This window comes from Cheilinus undulatus, linkage group 15 (assembly GCF_018320785.1).
Source record: "Cheilinus undulatus linkage group 15, ASM1832078v1, whole genome shotgun sequence".
Taxonomy (NCBI): domain Eukaryota; kingdom Metazoa; phylum Chordata; class Actinopteri; order Labriformes; family Labridae; genus Cheilinus; species Cheilinus undulatus.
The window spans coordinates 40,069,253-40,092,115 of NC_054879.1; the positions used below are offsets into that span (position 1 = coordinate 40,069,253).

The 22,863-nt window shown below is 39.4% G+C and overlaps 1 protein-coding gene across 1 annotated transcript; it reads right to left on the reverse strand.

Annotated features, from left to right (window-relative positions):
- Positions 1-7,759: 7,759 nt before the first annotated feature.
- On the reverse strand, positions 7,760-22,643 carry egfl6 (EGF-like-domain, multiple 6). Its single transcript, XM_041807751.1, has 13 exons — positions 22,570-22,643; positions 21,261-21,367; positions 20,861-20,953; positions 19,154-19,273; positions 18,957-19,076; positions 15,440-15,574; positions 15,234-15,356; positions 14,771-14,833; positions 14,162-14,389; positions 8,519-8,593; positions 8,340-8,435; positions 7,983-8,251; positions 7,760-7,867 (listed from the first exon to the last, which is right to left on the reverse strand). The coding sequence occupies exons 1-13, from the start codon at positions 22,641-22,643 to the stop codon at positions 7,760-7,762; spliced, it is 1,611 nt and encodes a 536-aa protein (XP_041663685.1).
- Between the last annotated feature and the right edge of the window lie 220 nt (positions 22,644-22,863).

The window sequence follows — 22,863 nt, forward strand, 5'->3', positions numbered from 1 at the left end:
GCCTGGCAGCAACTAGTTTGGGAGGAAATATAACCCAGTCTTTCAAGGTATATGTACATTTAAAAAATCACATGTTGTGCAGATATTAGTTGTAAAAGCCTTTTCTTGTATTTTAATATGTTTGTTTGTTTTAGTTTGTACAGACATTACCAGAGGAGCCAACCACTGTTTTTCCCCTTTATTAGTATATTTTCTGCTGGACTTATTGCTGTGTTGGGAGAGAGGGCCTAAGAGCAGCCATTTTGAATGTGTGTGTTTTATTGAGTGTTGTGAACCATTTTGATCTGTTGTGAGCAAATTCAACAACTTTGATTTGGCTTTAATTATTTGTAGTGGTAATCTCTCTATTATTTGCATTTCTTTGCTAGCTCTTTGGTGTGCACAATCGTGCTTCAAGCTTTAAACCTCTCCCTCCCACTGCAGACTGGTCCAATGGTGAATGTTTATCTGACAATATGACATATACAATACAAGACTTAAAGGGCAAGTCAACTCATCTACCCCTTGCATAAAATAATGTTGTAAATACCTAGTCTCACAGAATCTTAAAATCTTTTGTATTTTCCTTAATTTCAGTCTTTTGTTCTGATTGATTCAAGATTTTGTGTGTTGGACAGTCTCACTTGGTCACATTTGAAAACTGCATTGTGCATCTACTTGGGTTGTCTTTGTAAATATTAAAATTGGTTTGATGATCCGAAACATTTAAGTGTGATAAACATGCAAAAATATCAGGAATCAGAAAGGGGGAAAATACTTTTTTTCACAGCACTGTAGGTTAGCCACCTTAAAGGGAGTCAATGTTCATGCAGTTGATTATTTTACCTTACATATTTTTAGGTAATTGACATTGCTTTGTAGAAATCTGTTTTCACTTTTATGTTAAAGACTTTATTTTTTTTTTTTTTTTGGTAGAACTGTTTTGTTAAAAAGGCCCAATTTTTTTGACCATTATTGATGAATAAAATCAATAAAATGGTAAAACATCCAAGGAGGTGAATATTCTTTATAGGTGCTATATATTCTAAAAACAGTAATAATTTCAGAACAGATATTGTGTCTTTTTAATTTAATTTAATTTTATTTAAATTTTTTTTTTTTTTTTTTTTTTTTTTTTTTTTAATTAGGGGAACCGAAGCACTCGGAGAAAACCACTCAGAAGTCCATGCAAGGGTTCACATGTAACTCCTATGTGGCCTTGTAGGGTCCTGAAGTCTGCTTTCATATCCTGGTTATACTCTCTGTGCTAAAAGGCAAAAGAATATCCTGGACGTGAGGTTTGACGACAGGCCCAGAAGACCCTCCTCACAGCTGACACTCTGTGAGCCAAGAGCCAAAAGACACCCAGCACACAAAATGACGGCTATAAGAAGGGTCTGTCCCACCCACCCGCCCTGAGACTGTCGCAGATTATCTTCCTGTGATGAAGTTGATGAACTTTCTGAAGCAGCTGATTTTTTTGGGTCCCAGGTGCTTTTTCAGAGACTCCAACACAAACTCATTGACTGATGGAGACTGGATCAGCATCTTCCTCCAAAACATCCCACCGTATTCGTCTCTCAGGTCCTTGAGCACCTTTCTGCATATCTTCATAACACTCTTATGTCTTAAGTCAATCTCAATGCCTGATGCTGTTACCCATTCAAGAAGCATGGCTTTTAAAATTTTTTCGGTAGCTTTGACAGTATCATGGGACTGATCAATGCAAATATCTTTGATAACTGTGAGCATTAGCTCATGCACAATTATTTCACAAGATATTTCATCCAACATCCCCACTGCCGAACTGTCATCGCAACGCTCAGGATGATCAACTCTTTGACAGTCAGTTGCAGTTATAGGTGAGCCATCATCGTCATCAACAATATCAGCATCACCTACATCGTCCCTGTCAACACAGCCATCATTATCTTTCCCATCTGATTTGACAGATAGCACAGTTGCATCCACAACATCATCAGCTTCAGTAGTTTGCAGAGTTTCCTTAGTTTCATCAAAGGTGGTTGAAGTCAAATCCTGCTTGCTGGTATCGTAAGAATAGTCATTATCACCAGCACCAAGAATCTTGTCTGGAAACACTTGAATTGTCTGAAATTCTTCCTCATTTGTTTGGCAGCCTTTGTCCGAGGTGACTGGAAGAGAGGCTACAACTTCTTCAACCTCCCTCATCACATCGCTAACGTTGTCTTTCTTTTTAAAATATCTTTGTGCCTCCCTTTTCAGCCAGGTCCTCACCCGCTTCATAAAAGAGTCCACTTCAGGCTTGATCTCTGCCTGTATGTCAATATGAGTGAACTCATCAGCTTCTTCTATGGATGATTTCAGGTGATTGTACACAATATCACTCAGCTCCATAGCAAGACTGCTGTGCTGGTCGCTGGAAATGTTGCTGGCAATCTCCTTGTACAGGCAGACCTCCTCTGTACTAATCCCTGTGTCCTGGTCTTCACCCTCGGCGATCATCTTTTGCACCAGCTCATCAACACTATCAAGGAGCCTCAGGGTTGATTCTTCATCTGTCTTTGTTTGACAGCACTTAAACTTGCGCTTTAATTTTGACACCATGTTCAAGACTGACTCCCGAACATAATGGCAAACAAAGAACGCTTTACTTTTTCTTTCAAATCTCTCCTTGAGTGATGATTTGATTAATCCATTAGATTCTGTTGCCAATCTGAGCTCCCCATCAGGTAAGTAGTCCAAGTCCTCTTGGAGGTCATTGAATACAGCCTCAGCAAACTCTGACGCCAACTTCTCTGACACCTTTGAGGATCTCTGAATATGCATGTCATATTCCTTGCAAGAATTGTCATCATAATAAACTGTAACATTGGTAGCCTTTTCCTCAAGGATTGACTTGACTGCTTCTTCCAATTTTCCTAAATCCACAGACTGACTTTTAACTTGCGGCTCATCTTGATGAAGACTAAAGGAGGTCTGAGACGTTTCACTGACCTCCCCCTGATCAGAATCTGTTATGTCAACCTCGGTTTCTTGCTCTGATGTGGGCGCTGCCTCATCTTGCCGAGATTTCCTTTCCACAACCCTGGACGATACTTTTTTGGCACATCTTCTGATAAATTTCCCAATGTGTTTGGCCAAATTCTTAATTTTGTCAGTAAACACCCTACATCCCTTGTTCCCTGCACTGCCACCACTACTCCCCTCGCTTTTAGAGAGCTCTGACAGCTTTTCAACTACCTCGTCGAACATAAGCTCTGTCACCAGCTCAGTGTTGGGGAAATAGATTTGACCCTGGACTCCCATCACCTCAACCACAGTCTCAGCGACTGCAGTGCCCATGTCTCCCAGACACTGCAGCAGCTGTTCTCCTGACACAGCCATGTCTGTCTCTGGTCCTTCAGATCCTGTCACTCGGGAGTCACTTTCTCGCTCATTTTGTGCTTGAAAAAACATAATAGTATGTCTGACAACAATGTCAACAACTTCAACGCACATGTTCATCAAAACGTTTCTTGTTTCGCAATCAAAGGCTCCCATCTTTAGATTGGTCCACTGAGCAGCCGTCAGCCGCTCGAGAAAGTCACTGATTATGGGGCGCAGTGTTTCTTTATCCACTACTGCCACCGTCTCCTCCATGCCCACGAAGTCGTTTGTGTTTGACATTTTACTGGTCAATGTTTCTAAAAAAAAACAACATAAATGAACTTGAAGAAAATGTTGAACACCTTATGCCACACTATGTCCTCTATAAAGAACTAGTCCGGAGTTCCTCAGTCTATATTCTATCCTACTGAAGTCAGAGGCCTATTGTAGAATTTTGTCCTTTGATCTGTGACGTCACAAAACTCCAGTCGCAGTGTTTGTAAACAGTAATGACGTATGTATGGGTGCGCGCGCATCTTGGCAACGGAAGTATGGCGGAGCTCAATAATGGTGTCGAGCAAAGTGAGAGAATTACCTACAAAAGCTGGCATTTTCTTACACTAACTGGTGGAAAAGTGCTCCCAGATTCGTACAGCATCATCCGTACAACAAATAGACAGTAGTTGGACATACAAACAGATTTGATCTAGAAACAGAGCTACGAGTCACGTGATGCGTATGAGTACGTTATCTGTGGTCATGTTGAAAATACTAAGTACCGCGATGTAGACCATACATTATGTGTTCTGGAGTCAGAAGTCCTACTAAGACAAAGACACGATGTATACGGCTTGGGTGATACCAAACAAGACTGAAAACTCCGTCCTGGCAGCGAACTCTGTCTGCATGGTAGGGTGAGTACTACGCGCAGGGCTCAATTTCAACAGGTGTTGCACCGAAATCTGTGACCATCGTAATCTGTGACCGCAGGGGGCGATGGTGGGCATTGTCTGCATGTGCGTGGTCGACAAAAGTAGAGAAAGAGAGTAGTTACGTTAACGGCGTACGTAAAGCTTCATCGGGGTAAACATTTGCAAATTCTTTCGAAAACGTCTGTAACTTCTCCAAAGCGTTTGATTGCCGTTGCTTTGTCTGTGATCCACGAATAAGCGCCGTTTGTCATGGCTTCTTACTGATAAATAAGAAACCATCCCATAATCGTAACGCGGTGTGTCAATGGCAACTGGATAACCTAAATCAGGCAGGGCTTGACATTAACTTTTTTGCTCACCAGCCACTGTGGCTAGTGGTTCTGCAGACTTACTCGCCACTCAGTATTTCCACCAGCCACAACTTTAGTGTTTGGTAACTGTGAGCCATATGCCAAATTTGGTACAAAGGGTATGATATGACACACGTGCTCTACCTTCCCTCACCAATATGATCATAATCAGCTCTCCTTTCACTAAAGCACTTTTGCTACATCTTTTTTGCCACTTTTTGTCCATTTAAGCTACCTTTTACCATTAAATACCACTTGTTTTCCATTTTTTTGCCATTTTGCCCCTTTTCACATTTTTTGCCATTCTTTGTCCATTTAAACTACATTTTGCCATTAAATACCACTTGTTTCATCTTTTATTGCCCATTTTTGCCACTTCTTTTTGCCACTTTTCACCCATTTAAGCTATCTTTTGCAGTTAAATAACACTTTCTCCCACTTTTTTGCCCATTTTGACACTTGTTTTTGCCACTTTTATCCCATTTTTGCCCCTTTTCACCATTTTCTCCTAATTTTCTCCCATTTAAGCTATGTTTTATCGTTAAATACCACTTTTTTCCCTAGTTTTTGCCCATTTTAGCCACTTCTTTTTGCCTCTTTTATCCCATTTTTGCCTTTTTTCACCATGTTTTTGTCACTTTTCAACCATTTCAGCTACCTTTTGCCACTAAATACCACTTGTTTCCTCTTTTTTGCCCATTTTTTTCCACTCTTGACTGCTTTTTGCCCATTTTAGTCACTTTCCGCTCATTTTTTTGGTCACTTGTCACCCATTTCAGCTACTTTCTGACAATTTTTCCACTTTTCTCCACATTTTTGCCCCTTTTCATCCATTTTTCGCTGCTTTTTGACCATTTTGCCTCCTTTAACCTATTTTTATTGCTACTTCAAGCTGTTTTTGCCACTTTCACCTCTTAGATTGTGGCTCTTGCAAAGGTATTTTTCAACAATTTGGCTCTTTGGTTGAGGGTTGAGAAATGTGCTCTATAGCATATTCCCTATAGTAACTATAAGCCTATCCATTTTGCTCAATGCACAGCAGAGCAAAGCAAATCCCCTTTTTTTTCCAAGTTTTTTCCCCTGAAGCTCTGTGGGGCCCCCAAGGGGAGGCCTGCCTCATGCTTTGAAAACCACTGACCTAAGTTATATCAAGCGATTTTTGGGGTAATAAATGTCATAATCTATGATGTTTATTTACTTTTTTTTCAGTAAATATAAGCATTAGTGCTCTGTCAATCATTTGGATGAATGAAGTGTCATTTCAAAACCCAATGTAAAGAGACTGCAGTGTAGCCATCAGAATATGTGACCCCACTGTACCTGCATAATAATGCATTTAAACACCTAAATAACTGCTCTGTGGGTCTTTGTCATCCTCTCACATTGGTCTGGACTCAGGTATTCCTATCATGGATCATCACGTGAGACAGAAACACAGGGGTCACAGATTCTGATAGCAGTATTGTAGCCATCAGAATATGTGACCCCACTGTACCTGCATAATAATGCATTTAAATGAAATAAAATGAGCTGGTGTTGATTTTGCGCTGTCCTTGGTGCTGAAACACGGCAGATTTGACTGACAGCTGCCGCTCAGAGAGAGAGAGAGAGTGAGGGAGAGAGACGCTCTCCTTCGATGGGCAATTGTACGTGCTTCTCTGCAGCTGATTCTTTTTTTAATCATTTAGGTTAGGTGACGTTTTTGTTTCCCCCTTACTGCCGGAACAACACCCGGTCTGCGTCCCAGGACCTGAAGATTTACAAATTAAGCACTGCCTGTAAGTATGTTATACAGAACAGCCTTCATCCACTGAGAAAACAGGTCCCTGTAACCACTTTCACCGCTTTTTTTCCCATGAATATTTGACAGTTTCAACACATTTTTGTCAAATTTCACAGTTTTTTTTCTCCATTTTTTTTGCAATCTAATATCTTCCACTCAAAGTTATTTCAGTTCCTACTGCTTTTTACTTTGGCATATCTGAACATTTGTGCACATCATGGCTTAGCTATGAAGGCTAGCATTACTTCCAAAAGTGTCCAATCCACACTGCAAACAATACCGAAAATATTTCTGTTTAAAGAAAGGGGTTTACATTTTAAAAAGGCTACATTTTACTACAGCATGAATAAACTAAAAAAGATTTTTTTTCTTTAATACGTGTGGTTATTATCTCGGGTAAATATAGATATGGTATTCACAGTTCAACTTTACAGTGGATTGTGTTTCTATTCAGTCATGGACCCCCAGTTTGGCAGGGCCCCAAAAAGCCCCAAAAATCTGGAGGAAAAACCTGTCATATCTAAACGTGCACTGGCAGTCCTTTAAAAGGCGTCTCTTTGGTATCCAAGCCTGCCTTTAACATTTTTCCTCCAAATAGGTAATTCTGCTATCATTAAGTATACTTATCTCCTTCATATTGTAAAATGACACTTCTGCCACAAATTACCAGCCCAGTATCCATAAACATATTGTTACAGTTTCTTTGGTTAGTAGACTCAATTTTCTAAAATTACCCCTTTATTAAGTCAGTCAAATTATCTTGAATCAGCAGCATTGGTCAACAGATATGCCTTTGTCAGCATATTAGTCATGTAATGTAATTTGTGGGTGCAAAAAAGACAGTATACAAAGGTAGAAAAAACAGATTTATTGTAATGTTACAGTATGATATGAAAGCAAAATTTACAGCAGGTATGCACTGATACTAACTTAACTAGCCAGCCTTCAAAAAAACGATTGAATCTCAACTATAATTCAATAAGAATTCACATTACACATCAAAGATTATGTTCAGTTAACTTTTTCAAATCACATACGCAAGAATCCTAAGCACAGAACTGTTCAGCCAAGCAAACGGACACTCTTTCCTGAGATCTGTGTTTTCCGTGTCATCAGGGACAGTTTTGACCATTACAGAACACACTTTATTATCACATGATGTGTAGATATACCCACATGCTCCATATAGTAAAATGTAAATTGTACTTTGTATGTCTTTTGGACCATGTCGCTAAGATTATGAGGATATCCTTTAGAAAATATGGCAAATGAAAAAACATCTTCCAAAGGAAGAGACAGGACACTTGAATCTCTGACTTGTGATACTAAGAGCAGGTTTTCAAATTCTAAACCTTGTGTGGAGACTCTTAAAACAAGGGGCCGACGTCCTCTTGACAGGGCCCTGAGGTCAAAACAACATTGTCCAGGCCAATCTCTCCTCCAACACCGTTCCCACGCTGAGCTTCAAAGACAATCTAAAAGACAGTCAATGGTAGCATTACACCCTGAGGTTGTAGTATGTTTTTAAACACTTGTGTATTTTTTTTTTTTTTTTGTATTCTTTGGATTTTAAGAAGGAAAATGACTCACAGATTCTGGGGCCACCTCTTTCCAGGTCACAGTGAGGAGCTCTGTCTGCCAGGCCTGGTCTCTGCTTTGACTCTGCTCCCACACTGGGTAAGCAATGTTATCCAGCAGCACCCTGAGAGTTCCCACGTTGCGGCCTACAACCCGATAGTCAAAGGTGAGGCAGAAGCTGCCCTGCTGGGTCCGGTCACTTAAGAGCAGCTTCAGCTTGGCTACATCATCCTGCTCTCCTACCAGCCCACTCATGGCCATATAGTACTCAGCACCAGCACCTGAGAGTTTGCAGAATGAGTGAGTACATCTACATGAATGACAATGAATTAATCTTAACCAACAAACCATTTACCAAAAACCTTTTACCTTCATTATGGTAGGCTACACTCCAGTCCATGTCATCATCCTTGTCTTGGACCCACTCGCATGCTCCCTGATCAAAGTTGCAATCCATGATAAACTCTAGTAGAGTCATGAGAACACATCAGAAACAGTAATATGGATGATCATTATGCATGCAATGGCATAAAAAGACATATGATTACCTTCCTGAGCTGGTGCCAGTTCTATTTCTTTTACCTCTGTTGCCGGACCAAAAACAGACTCAAAGTCCTCTGAAACTATGTCAGGGAATAAAAGAGAATAAATGCATTAATTTTAGTCAAATGAAAATGCTTCATTTCTCAAAAACAAGGCAAAGATGTTTCAGCTGTTGCATTGTAAATCAACAAACATGACAAATATTACTTTAAATATTACTTTAAAAAAGACACTGCAATATATTTTCATACCATATTTCTAAAAATGATACAGTCTCTTGCTTTGATAATTAAAAGTATTGCAAAGTACAAATGCATCTATCAGTTATTACTGGCAAAATCCTGCTCACCATCTGAACTTAGAACAAAAAGTGAGGTTTTGTTGTAACAATGCTTCTTGGAAATAAATCACTGCTGGGGGGAGCCTGTTTATTTCCCTATTAAAATGGTGCCACATTCAAAATGAACATGTGTTTGTAGGATGAGCAGCAGAGCTGATTATGTGGGTTCACCCATAAAAAAAAGCATAACTTTTCTGGCAATGTCAAACAGCTTATTTTGCTGTTGCTATTTGCTCTTGTTTTGATTGGCACCTGATTGCCAGCACCTATGAGCATGGGCCCTCCCCTTTAGACAGTCAGTACATGACTTTTGTCATTTTTTAAAAGAAAACAACTCAATGCTGTTCTTTTTTTCTTCTTTAAACAAAGAAATGTCGTCAAGTTCTGATAAAATTGACGCTTTAACAGCATCCATGCTAATGTCTTCCACCATATCTGCACCGACCTCTTGTCGCTGCTTGCTTACGTCATGATGGGAGCTTTGCAAGATGGATTCGCCAGTGAGAAACACAGAAACGGGCATATCCATCTGCTTTGCAAGGTTATGGAAATCTCATATCTCCACAGTCTGGGACCAAACTCTGTCCTCCAAGATGACATTGCTCGCCCTCAACCCCACTGAACATTTGTGGAGGGGAAATAAAGAGGCTTTCCATTGGTATAAGAATATTGCCAAGAAGCATTTTTGCAACATAGAAATAATCTACCGAACACGAATGTTTGTGTTTTTTGTGTGAGGTTTAAATTGCAAAAATACATTGGCAGTTCCATTTAGACAGTATGGGGTGCCCAGGACTTTTTTGCAGAAGTATTGGAGCAGGTATCGATACTGTTTGACCTGAGTAGTATCATACTGAAGTTTAAATTTCCAAACTCATCGTAACTTCCTGGCAACTGTATAAAATTACATTATTTTTAGCTCAGGGTTTCTATAAAGATAAAAACTGTGCATATAATATTTAAATGTTACAAGTAAATGTAGATTGTATCGCAGTTTATGCCCTTACACAATCCAGTAAACCGGACAATTAAATAACTTCTGCCTTTTTTAATTTCTCTTTGAATATTTGATCCCCAAACATTCCCAAAAATATCCTCCAATGAGATTAGCTTGAGTGAAACAAAGCCAGAAAAAGCCTTTTTACCCAGCATGCACAGACCTGCCCTGCTGTCACTCATGTCTCAAGATGAAACTACAGCTTAAGACTTCAGCCTTGCAAGTATTTTAAAGCTCTTTGCAGCTAGCCACCCCCATGACAAGCAGCCATAGACAGCCAGAAGAGTGACAGCTGGGGTTATTGAACCTGCCCAGCCAGAGTGGGTCTTGTGTTAGAGGGGTCTGGAGTGCTGATGACAGACTTTCCTACAAGGAGTCAAGTCTGTTTGCGCAACAGCTGTTTTGGGGAAAACATAATAAAAGGCTTGAAGGCTTTGTAACCTCCCACCCTTCCTCACCCCCCCTTGTCCCAGGAGGTGGGAAGCAGACCCAGGATGAGTTTTATCCCTAGGCTCTCACATGCCGACAGAGTAAAATTCCTTCCCGGAGGTGATGGATGTCTTGGGGCCTGTCTCCTCTTGCTATCTGAGTTCTTACACACACTCGGGTGTTTCCATAAAGATGGAGATTAGTGGTGAAAGGTAACCTCATTTATGGGGGTTTTCTCAATGAGCTGCATACCTCTGCATGAACACACCATGAAAAGATCTGAATCTGTTTCCATGCTGAATAAACACACCACTATGAATACAACAACTGATATAATCTGATTACACTGACTTAAATTTTTATGGTGGTGAAATACATAACATCATGATCAATGTTATTTCTATTTGTCCAAATATTCAGCATGACTTGGACATCTCTAATTGCCGAACATGTTCTAGCCCAATCCCAAACAACACTAAACCTCAAGAAAAGGACTTATGAAGGTCTTAGAGGGTCTAGAGGTCAACAGGTGGACATGTAGGGACACGCCGTCTGTTCTTCTCTGGTCATTGTCTTTGACCTGACCTGCAATTTTATACCTTAAGAGTGCAGCAGGGGTTAACTTTAAAAGCGGAAAATGTATCAGTTGGTTTTTGCTGGATGCCTGGCTAATAGAATTTGAAATTGTACCAAGATGAAGTGAGACACAATTGAAGAATGGCCTTTGGTTATTTTTTAAATTGTAGTGTCAAATACATCAATAATTACCGCCAAATTTAGATGCTATGTGTGTGAAAAAAGGAATTGCTAAAAGAGATGTGCATATATAACATCTTAACATACAGGTAGATACTGTCTAATGAGCGCACTATCAGAAGTATTGTAGTATTGATTTATTAAATTGTAAAGTAATGAAAAAAAAACCACTCTTTTAAAGAGTTAGGAAATTTACAAGAAAAGAAACTTGAGATTTTCAAGTGTTTCAGTCGGGAATACACATTAAAAAAATCTAAATTTTCAAGGAAAAAAGTCATAGATCAACAGGAACCAAAACTTTGACTTTTTCAGGTTGTAAGGTCAACTATAACCTTCAAAAATGTTTCTATGGATTCCTTCTCACAGGCCAATCCAGAGATGAAACTGGAGCACAAAAGTCACTTTTTGCACTTGAATCAGGGTCCATTTTTTCGACACACCCTGCATCTACATCAGGGCTGGGCAATTAATGGAAAATTGGATTAAATCGCAATTTGGCCTGCTACAATTTTCAAATCACAAAAGGAGTAATATTTCTTTTACCTAAAATTTGTGTCAAAATACCAGTTTTAAATTTTTTTTTTGTAACAGAGATGTTATGCATGACATATCATGCAATCATTCACGTGCTATTTTTTTAGAATAGTCTACAAAAAAATCCTACCTTCTTAATTTTTGTACTATTTCTTATTAAATATAAGAATGACAAAAACGCTTCAATGCAATAATTCATATCCAGTTTGCAATACGAGTCAAATTTATCAGAATTAGACACTTTCAAAGAACTGTTCAACCCTTGTTTAGGAATAAAAGAAAGTTAAGGAATAATAGCATAATAAATCGCAATTGCAATATAGGGGAAAAAATCGCAATCACATTATTTTCCAAAATCGTTCAGCCTTTTCTTCATCAGAGTCAAAGAATTCCTTGAAACATCTTTACATTACTGGTCCTTTGTGTGAGCACTGGCCTCAACCAGTGGAGGGGCAGAAACACAAGACTCCTTAAAAAAAAAAAAAATGACCTATTGCCTCTAAGAAAATCACACCAGGTGAATCTGTTTGCCTTGTGCAATTACTGCAGTTGAGATCCTAATGAAATTATACTTTTTAGTGGGACTGAGTGATAAGGAAATACTTATGGGTTAAGCCCAGAATCATCACCTGTCATCATTAGCAAATTTGCAACTTCATAACCTCAAAAATAAAAATAGTTTATTTTTTAGAGTGGCCCTTATACAGCATCGTACTAGAGTGTGTCAGTTATGCCAAATGCTCTTAAGTAAAGTTCATACGACATGTTTTTTTTTTTATCTCTTATGAATGTCCATGTGAGATTAGGTGATTGCAGAGGCATAAATCTGACAGTCATGACAGACTACACATATGGCATTGGGAGGAAGAGGGGTGGGGCCAGAAACATCCGGAAACATGGCTGTAAACAGACATACTGTATTTACTGTACTTTACTGTATTTGTTTGTCTGTCAAATTGTTAAATGAATGATTAGCTAGCTTGACACTAATGCTAACTGCCGTTACTCTCAAGTTGCTATTTCTCGTCAAGATTTATCTCTTTTTTGGTCCGTCATGGTCTCTCGACAACACACTGTCAAGGCTAGGGTAGGACGAAAAAAATCAATACACTAACATATCATGATATTTCATGGTGCGATACTATATCAATTTTTTTTAAGCAGTTTAAATATTTTATTAATTAATAATTGACTTTGTTGGTGCGGTAGTTTGCGGTGTAATTTCACCCCCTGGCTGCTAGTTGGCGGCCTCAAAACACAGTCCATTAGTCCTTAAAGCTGGACATGATGATCAGCTCGTCTCCCATAGTCTCCCTCCAAAAATACCTTGTCGTTACATGATGACATAAAAACTGATATAACGTGAAATATAAGAGATTGGAGTACATTCACTCTATATCAATCTATTCCCCTTAAAAAAACAAAGAGCATTTTAATTCAGTGCAGCAAATGGGGAAAATCCTCGGCTTTGGATTACACAAAGATAGTTAAAATGCGAGATGATGCAGGACTACATATTCTTTTTAAATAACGTAATTCTGTTTTATATCTGTGAAACTGACACTAAATTGCAGTAAATAAATTGAGAAATCCTGCACTTGACCTTTTAAAAACTATTTTGTATTCTCTAGTTAGATATACAATTTTCTTGCAATATATCGCTGTATCGTGATAATATTGGTATCATGGACCATGTATCGCGTATCGTATTGTGAGGTACCCTGTGATTCCCACGCCTAGTCAAAGCATGGATGATGTTGTCAGAGCTTAAAAACCTTTTCCTTTGTCTCGTAGTTCCATGACCTTCATCACTCTTCTTTCCTTTTGCTTTTTAGTTTGTTTACATCTATCTGTAAATGCTACTTATGCCATGGATCAAAGTGTAGGAGGTAGGACAAAAATCAAACATGCTAGATTTTCTGTCAGGAGGTTGTGAGATTTTTCAGACGAGCTCTTGATTGTTTATCACTTTGACGCACAACTCAAGATTAAACAACAGAATCTGTCGGCCCTGAAACCGGACAACTGTTGGATCAGGCTATAGTGCTGAAAACGTGAAGTCCGACCTCAGCTTAGCTGCCTTTTTAAATAAGAGGTTTTTTTATTGGATGAAAAAGATCACCAATTGGACAAACTCAAATTTTTTTCCCATGGTTAAATGTAAAGAAAATGTCAGAAGTGGGAAACTTTGTGGTGCAGACAGCTAAATCATACAGTCATGATGTAGTCAGTTTACAATAACTGTAATCATTTTCTTCCACCTGGATGCCAAAATCTGAGTCATCTTTTCATTTATCCTGCAGAACAGAACTTGTTAGTGAGTTTTTTACTGCAATAATCCAAGCTGTAATGAAATACCCTGTTGTCTGACCAGGAAGTTAGCAGAGTCATGACAACTTCCTTATCAGTCTCCTAAACCCACCCTAGTCATCTCTGCAGGACTCAACTTCCTTCTGTAATATAAATGATTATATTCAGGTGCTGTGCAGTTACAACCTTCTGAGTTTTTTGTTCTGTGCATGGTTAATACATCGAGGACCACCATGAATGCCACAGACTCACTGCAAACAAGCCAAACAGAGGTGCACTTACTGAAAACATCTCCTCTAGGATTTAGCTGGTTGTCTTCCCCTTCCTCCTCCTCTTCTTCCTCAGGAAATTCCTCCTCTGGTCTCTCCTCAGGTGCACCAATATAGACCTCTCCATCATAGTCGAACGGCTGCTGACGGATCCTAGGAGGCAGTGTAGCGACTGGTTCAGGAATTACGTTTTTGATGTCCTCATTGTCCAGCTTGGGCCTCACAGGAGAGTCTGGGATGGCTGCAGGCAGGAAGGGGAACCAGAGAAGACATGTGGAAACACAATCATGAACAGGAAGTAGAGTATATTACCGGGATTTGGTTGCATTTGTTTTCATGTGTTTTGCAGCCACTGGTCTTGTTCTACTCCATGCAGATGAGGCATGACAGCGACATTCGATGCACATATATAGCTCAAGCATTTTTATTGAATATATTGTGAAGGTCATGCTGAGGATTCCAGGTCTTCTATCAAGATGTGGACGCACAACTTTTCCAGCCATGAGCGTGGGAGAGAGATTAGGAAGGTGATCTGAAAGAGGCTAAGAGGAGAAGGAAAGAAAGGGGTTGCAGGGAAGGTAGCGATAGCAGAAGCAGAAACTTGGATTCCACACAATCTCACCATTGAGGAAATCATCTGCACTTCCCTTGTCTCCATCCCATGACCTCTGATAAAAGGGCTTGACTACAGAAAAATAAAAGCATCTTCATTCACGCAGAAACCCAAGGCCTATTCTTTTTATGCCTTTTGGCTACGTGAGGCTTCACCTGTTGGTCTGGGCCTTGTTCAAAGAGTACAAAACAACCTGTCCAATTCCCTCTGTGCCAGATTGTTGGCTACCACACAGTGTCATACATGCACAGGTGTGTTTTCAATCTGTGCCTCTCTATGTAACATCTGTGAAAAGAAGTGGAGTGTGATGGCAGGAAACTGGCCTTGGCAGGACTGCTGTTGACATGTGGCTGCTACTTTCATCTGGAGAAAGGCCTAAACATGAGTGTTTAGAGTCTGTTGTGAATGGCTAAAGGCATCCTGTAAACCTCTCTTAAATGATTATTTCTGTGTCGCAGTGCTTGGACCTCACCAGAGCATTCAAAGCCATTGCCTCTGAAGCCAGACTTGCACCTGCACTTGTAGGATCCAGGAGTGTTCAGACAGACAGCATGGTGGCTGCACTTATGGGTGGCACTTGCACACTCATCAAGGTCTGGAATTGGAAGAAGCCTATTTGTAGCTTCAGGAGCAGACTTAATCAGAATTGCCAGCTCATAATAAACTGGTATACCTTACCTACACAGTCATATTTGCCGTCAACATATTTCAGGTCGTAGCCGTCTTGGCATTTGCAGTAGTAGCTGCCGAACGTGTTCACACATTGTCTGTTGTATGGGCAGAGATTCTTTCCAGTGACACATTCATCAATATCTGAGGAGAAACAAAACAGAGAAAATCTAATTTTTATATGTGAAGGTTTTAAATAGGCACACGGGAAAGCACAAGCGGAGTTGTAGTGAATGTTAAACCTTCATGATAGAGCCAAAGAACCAAGCATCACTCTGATATTACAGATGTAGTATATTTTATGATGGTTGTTTTCGAGTCTTCATTTCTTCCTGCCAACCATATTTCCTGGGTTTAGTGTCCATAACCTTGGTCTTTATTTATTCACATGGGGTTACCAGCTGTTTTTAACATCAACAACATCCGTACAGTCTTTGATAAACTGAATGCATTTCATGATTCATCGTCATGCTGACCATAAACATCTTACTTTATATCATGCTTTAACAGGTGATCGAAGAGCACTTTCTGAATGAAAAAGAGTTTGTTTAAAGCAATTCTTGGGAAGTTGTACACATTAACTTCAATCACAGAAAACTCCAATCTTCTTTAATTTGAACAAAGTATAACTGCTTCATTATTTTCAACCTGTTCATGTCGACCCTTGAACAATCCCTGATGTGTTTAAGTGTTTATCTAACACCAGTCTGTTGTTCCATGGTGACAAATGCTTTTGAAGGTGATGCAGTGCCAAAAAGTCAGCCTATTTTTAATGAGAAATCATATAATTTACCTTCATATTATACTTTAGACATATAATGTTGTTGAAGTGGTAGAAAGAGACACAAACATGCCAATAGACTGTTACTGTGTAGTTACATTCAAACCACCCCTGATTACTTGTCTGATTTGACATATTTAAAAGGGACATATTTTACCCTTTCAAGATAAGTTCTCATTCTCTTATTCTCAGAGGTCCCCAAAACATGCCTATGAAGGTTGTTGCTGAAAAAACACTCTAGTATAGGATTTTTGCATTTCTAAAAACCCCTCTGTTTCAGCCCTTCTCAGAACAAGCTGTTTCTGTGTCTGTGGCTTTAAATGGTAATAAGCTGTCTTACTCCACCCCTGACCACATCCCTCTTAGAAAATGGATGTGGCACTCCTGATGTTACAATTTTACAAACACTTTTATCCAAAGTTAAGGACCTGACTGGGATTTGAACCATCAGTCTCCCAGCAGGGTAACCCACTGAGCTATCCAGCATGTCAGCTGGCAGCTGAGAGGACGATCACGAGAGGAGGGTGGAACTTTCCTCCAAGTGGGGAAGGCCAACCAAACCGGGGGGTGGTGCTTACTCCTCACATGACATCATGAGGGGAAAATCTGAGAACGACTTGTTTCAGCACACATTTTCTGAAAGGTGGAGAAAGAGAAAGTGGAAGAGAGTGGATTTTTCTGGTATTTAAGGGGATTGTGGACAGGCCAGGGGCACATTTTTTTGTTAGAAAAGCCTGAAAAAGTGATTTTGCATAAAATGCCCCCTTTAAAAGGAACTAGTGCTGTCAGTCTATTAAAAAATAATCTAATTAATTTTAGGCTTTTTAATGAATTAATCCCATATGTTAATAACTTGAGAAAGATTACATTACTGGTAGATTTAAAGATAACACTAGCAAAACAATCAGAGAGGACATGCTTCTGAATGGCAAACTTTCTTTTAGCTTTTGAGGAGGAAAAGGAGAAGTGGAAATTGATCCATACATATGGATCATAGATATAATATAATATAATATAATATAATATAATATAATCAGATATAATGAAAAGCACTGAGAATTGATTTTTGCTCCAGTCAAGGTTACAAAGGTACTTTAGCTGGGTGTGTGATGGTATCAGAGTGCCATTAATCAGCATACATTTTTATTGGCATTCTTCGCCTCTGTGATTAATTCATCAGAATTGGTCAAAATTTGGACAGCACTATCAGGAGCATAATTTTTAACTTCTGCTATCCTCATCCTCACCATTATCCTAAACTAACTGAAAGCTTAATCCAGTTTGATTTTGAAAGTGGTAGCATGTATTTCTGTCCTGACAGATGCTGTGTCTCACAGTAGTGGTCTGCGGTTGTTTGTCTGAGATGTGCGGTCTGCAGCCAGACCCCTCTTCGGTATTTGAATTCCTGTTTGGATATTTGCTTTTATTTTTGAAGAAAATGAAGAATTTTGGTTGAATCAAAGATTATGAAATTTAATTAACCATGGGAAAATGAACTTCTGGATGAAAATAGAAATAAGAAAAGTGTAAAAAGTGAAATCTTTGATAACACACCTTGACTTTTGACTTGTCCAGTTAGGTGTTTCTAAGTTTTTCAGGGTGAAATGAGACATTTAGGAGCAGAGGTGGACTTATTTTACATTACTTTGACAGCAGGGAAATGCAGCCCGATCATCTTAAAAATTAACTTACAATTAATTAACTATAGTTTAAACCTGGCTTTATCCAAAATGTGCAGTAATACAGATCAGTATTGTGATGAAGTGGGATAAAAACATGAGCGCTGAAGAATCAGAGTTAGCTTTGGCCATTTGCAGCGTTTTTCTGCTGAAATCAAAGTATGCTCAAATGGCTTCTTTTTTACAACTTAACTGGTGATAATACATTTGAGGTTAACTGATAGAAGTTTCATCTGACTGCATCAAAACGTGTGAGAGCATAGCAGCAATACTCAGACCTTCACCAACATATAAATATATAGTATATAGTATAAATGTATACTCAGTAAGCGAAAAAGCATTTTTTTTATTACAGAAGTATTTCTTATTATTTATAGTGATAAATTCAAACTTTTGCAATGCATTTATTGCAAATGCTCATATTGTGATCAAAATAGAAGTACAATTTAGTGTGCAGCCCTTCTCTAGCGTTGCATGCCTTCGGTGTCTCTATTTTTTGTCAGTGACTTTAAGTCGGTCAGCCAGAGAGGAGTCTATGTATCCAGTTCAGACATAAACATTGCTCTATGTTTAGATCAGGTTCAGTATTAGATCCTACTTGACTTCTGTGAGGGATAAAGAAGATTCTTCCGTCTCCTTAAGGTTTAAGTTAAGGCACCAATCAATTGTTTTTACAGGAAAAGCTGACTGACTGCTGGATCTGTCTCAATCCTGAGTTTAATGCTCCAGAACTACAGTATTACCTCCCCTTGTGTGATCACCATTTCAGATTGGCTCTGACTGAGCTTAAAGGGTTTTGTGGAAGGAAATATAACTTAATTGCATCCATCAGATTTCCAGGCCAAGCATTTTAAAGCCACATAATGGAGTCATCACAGAATTGTTCTGCTATACAAAATCCTTGAGATGGAAACAAGTCAGAGTTGATCTCTTTTCAGTCTGCACTCCTTCTCCTTCTTTCGTAGGCCTGGCTTTCTTTTTAGAATAGCTTTTCTTTGCAGTACAGTTCATGCTGAAAATGTGTTAACACTTCATGATTCATTCATCTGTGATTGCGGTTGCTCACCTACACACGTCCTCTCATCTTGACCCAGTTGCAGCCCTGCAGATGGGCAGAGGCAGCGAATCTCCCCCTGAACTTCCTCACAACCGTACTGACAGTGAGCCAGAGAGCACGTCCTGGAATCTGCAAACACAAAAAACACATTTGTTAAGAGTCAAGCATGCAACTTTTATGGATGGAAGCAGGACAAGAATCCTTACTTGCACAAGATCCATCTGGCATGAGTGTGTAACCATTGAGACAGTAGCACTTGTAACTTCCGTGGCTGTTCATGCAGCGATGCTCGCAGGGTCGCGGTTTCAGTCCGCACTCATTCAGATCTGGAAAGACAATACACACTCATTTTTTTCTCCAGAATATATTCTTTTAATCTACACAGGGCTGCCCATAAGGCAGGAGGAAGGGGAGAGCTTTCTGGGGCCCAGCCAAACTGGGGGCTGATGGGGGTCAGGAAAATCATGGTCCATTGTAAAGTTAATCTGTGATTACCATATTTTATTTATGCTAAATGATAACCACTTGTGTCAAAAAATAAAAATTCAATTTTATTTATTCATGCTGTAGTACAATATAGCCTTTTTCTAAATGTAACCCCCCTTTCTTAAAACAGAATTCTCTTTTTTGGCAATGTCTGCACATGGGATTGGGCACATTTGGAATTAATGTTAGACTTTATAGCTAAGCCATGATGTGCGATAAGCCGGGATGCCAGAGAAAAAGTAGATGAAACAAATAACTTTAATGGGATGATAATAAATGATTGCAAATAGAGTGAAAATTGACAAAAATGTGTTAAAATTGGCAAAAAAAGTAGTGAAAAGTGGTCATAGAGTGACAAAAATTTGTTAAAAAGTGAGAGGAAATGGGTTAGAATAAACAAATGTGTTAAGAAAGGCAAAATAGATCAAAAATGGGTTTAAAGGCAGCAAAAATGGTCAGAAAAAGTGTTGAAAAGCATCTAAGAAGTGGCATTAATTAAAAATAAGTTGCAAAAATATGTTAAAAGTTGCAACAATGGGTTAGAAATAGTGGCAAAGATAAATGGCTAAAATAGTGAAGATGGGTTAAAAAGTAGCAAAGGTTTAAAAGAGGCAAAAATTGGTCAAATTTGGCACAAAAGGGCAGGAACAGTCATTAAAAAATGTGAAAAGCTGGTAAAAAATGTTAAGAACATAAAAGGTTTCAAAAATGGGCAAAACACAGCAAAAGGTGGTTTTAAAGTGGCATCAGTGGATTACAGAGGAAAAAAGTGGCACAAAGTTAACAGGGCAGAAAGTGTCAAAAGTGGGAGGATTAGGTACTGTAAAGGGTTTAAAAAGTAGCAAAAATAGGTTTAAAGTGGCAAAAAGTGTGTTAAAAGAGGTGAAATGGGTCAAATTTGGTGAAAAGAATGAGTGGAAACAGTGGTGAAAAGCGGCTAAAAAGTAGCAAAAATGGGTCCAAGCTGTGAAATTGGGAACTAAATCACAAAAATTGTTTAAATGTGGCAACAATGGGCAACAAAAGTGCCAAAATTGGTTAAAAAATAGCAAAAAAGTGGCAAAGATGGATGGCTGAAGTAGTGATAAAGGGGTAAAAAGTAGCTAAATTTGGTTAAAAGAGTCAAATGTGGCAAAAATGGGCAGAAATGGTGATGAAAAAGGGTTTCAAAAGTGGCACGAATCAGTAATTTAAACATCAGAACCCAATAATAGCTTTACACCCCTTAAGCTCAAAATGAGCTGTTGTTCTTCAGGGGCCCAGCCAATTCTTTGGGCAGGCCTGCCTCTACCTAAGTGTGGAATTTAACAGAGCTGCTCTTTATTTGATGCATGAATACAAGATTTGCAGAATGAGCCTGAGGCTAGAAATGAGATCTTTTAAACCCCATGTTTTCCAGACCCTCTACCCTCACCCCAGATACCCACCTTGGTTGCACGTCTTTCCGGTGTATCCTTGGAAACACTTGCATTTGTTGGGGCCAACACACTCTCCGTGCTTGCAGCCATGGTCACATTGAGCTGGTAAAACATTCAACAAGGAGAAAATACCACAAAAAATATCAGTGGTTAGTGAAAGATGGATTATAGGCAAACCACACATTTTGATTGAGGCAAGGTTTTTCAATCTTGGGTGTCTGTTTCTTTAGTTTCTGGGTTATAGGGAAAAAATCATGAAATGAATAACAATAGTTAGGCTGTAAATCTTTCTAGATATATTTTGATCTAAGAATAATGTGGGATTTGTGTCATCACCCATCATGAATAATGTAAATATGAATGGGATTATTTATTGTGTTCTTTGAACTGTAAGTCTGGACTCTCTTACCTTCACACTGTCCTTTACTGTTTTTCTTCCAGCCGTAGCAGCACTCCAGCCTCCTGCCATAGCGGCACACACCTGCTTGGTTTCCAGTAGGGACTTGTCGGTAGTGCCTTTGTGGAAAAGAGAGGAGCAGGAGGTAAGATATGTAATTTCAGTGTCTACGGAAAATTTATAGCTCTTACCGGTTAATGCACAGAACGTCAGTTTCGCTGAATTAACCCTTAAGCACCACGTTATCATGATGACAGTTTAAATGATCACAAATTCAAACATCAGGTCCCACTAAAATCTTCAAAGTTCAGATTGTCAGCATCCTCTCTTTTTTTCTAATTCTGCTGTCAATGATGTGAAAAACAAGCCAAACAAAGTGGCCCCTCACAGACTTGCATTGTGATTAAGTTCAACTCCCTGTGGAGCCACAGCCAGCTGGCAGGATGTTGGCTACACATTAAGAAAACACACTAATCACACACTTCCTGTGCTGCATATGACACCCTCTGCAAAAACATTCTCCTTTTTTTCTTAACTTTACCTTAATCTCCACCTGTTCCTCATGTCAGATGAGATCTAGATATTCTTAGCTGCGGTCAGCACATTGCACTTGCATTCAAAATAACTCACATGATGTATAGATTATATTGCATGTGTGTATTTTTAACTTGTAAATTAGATTAAGATTATAAGATGCTATTTGTAATTTCCGTTGATATCAGCGTCACACATTCAAATCAGACTTCACGGCTTTTAGCAACATGCTTCGGCTTTGTGCTTGACTTTATTGCCCCAGATGTTTATGTGTCAAAGGGGCAGCATCGTATAAGCGTCCCCGGCTCCACTGGGACCTGTGGAATCTGATCCTTGTTAGAAATCAACCAGAATAGCCCACATGAGAGGGGCTCCTAAGTGTGACAGGTGCTCCTCAGTTAAACACAGTTGCTTAGCCGCATTTAGCTGACACCCTCATAGCTCTCATAGTTGTCTGCAGTGTCTACATACCGGCTAAAACAACAGCCTTTCCTGTCAGGATTTGAAGCACATAATAAAAGGCAAAGTAGCGGGCTTCATGTTACTCATTAAGCTCCACTTAAAAGGCAGGCATGCTGGAGAAGTAGTGGTAAAAATGGTGGTAATCCCCCTTTTTTGGCCACAGAAAGTGGGCTGAATTGCATGCTTGCCAAAGCTTAAGTGGCACTATTTTTGGTGACACATGCCAGTTTTGATTGATCCCAGAAGTTTTTTTTTTATAACTTACTGAGCAAATATCAAAGTTTAGATGCAGGTCTAACAGGGTAGCATTGAAGCATGAACTTACCGATGGGTTTCTGTGCTGCCGGAGGAGATGTGGATCAGCAGAATAAGAGCACCGACCAAGTTGAAGGGCTGCATGTCTGCGAGCAGCCGTAGAGCTCTGCTTCCCACGGGGGTTGACTTTGGTTGCTCCAAGACCCGACTATTCCTCCTGGGGCTTTACGCTCATTAAAGTGCTTAGACAAGAACAGGTCTAAGGAGAGTCTTTACACACAGGGTTTCATGTATTTCCACAGCACAAAATCCCTGCAGGGGAAAATGAAAATCACGCTCCAGTCAATGCTGCTGCAGCTTTCCT

Coding starts and splice junctions, on each gene's coding strand:
- egfl6 (XM_041807751.1), bottom strand. CDS start 22,643: ATGCAGCCCTTCAACTTGGTCGGTGCTCTTATTCTGCTGATCCACATC. Junction 19,274..20,860: donor CGGAAAGACGTGCAACCAAG/GTGGGTATCTGG, acceptor TTGTCTTTCCAG/ATCTGAATGAGTGCGGACTG. Junction 14,834..15,233: donor CAATGGCTTTGAATGCTCTG/GTGAGGTCCAAG, acceptor ATTTTTCTGTAG/TCAAGCCCTTTTATCAGAGG.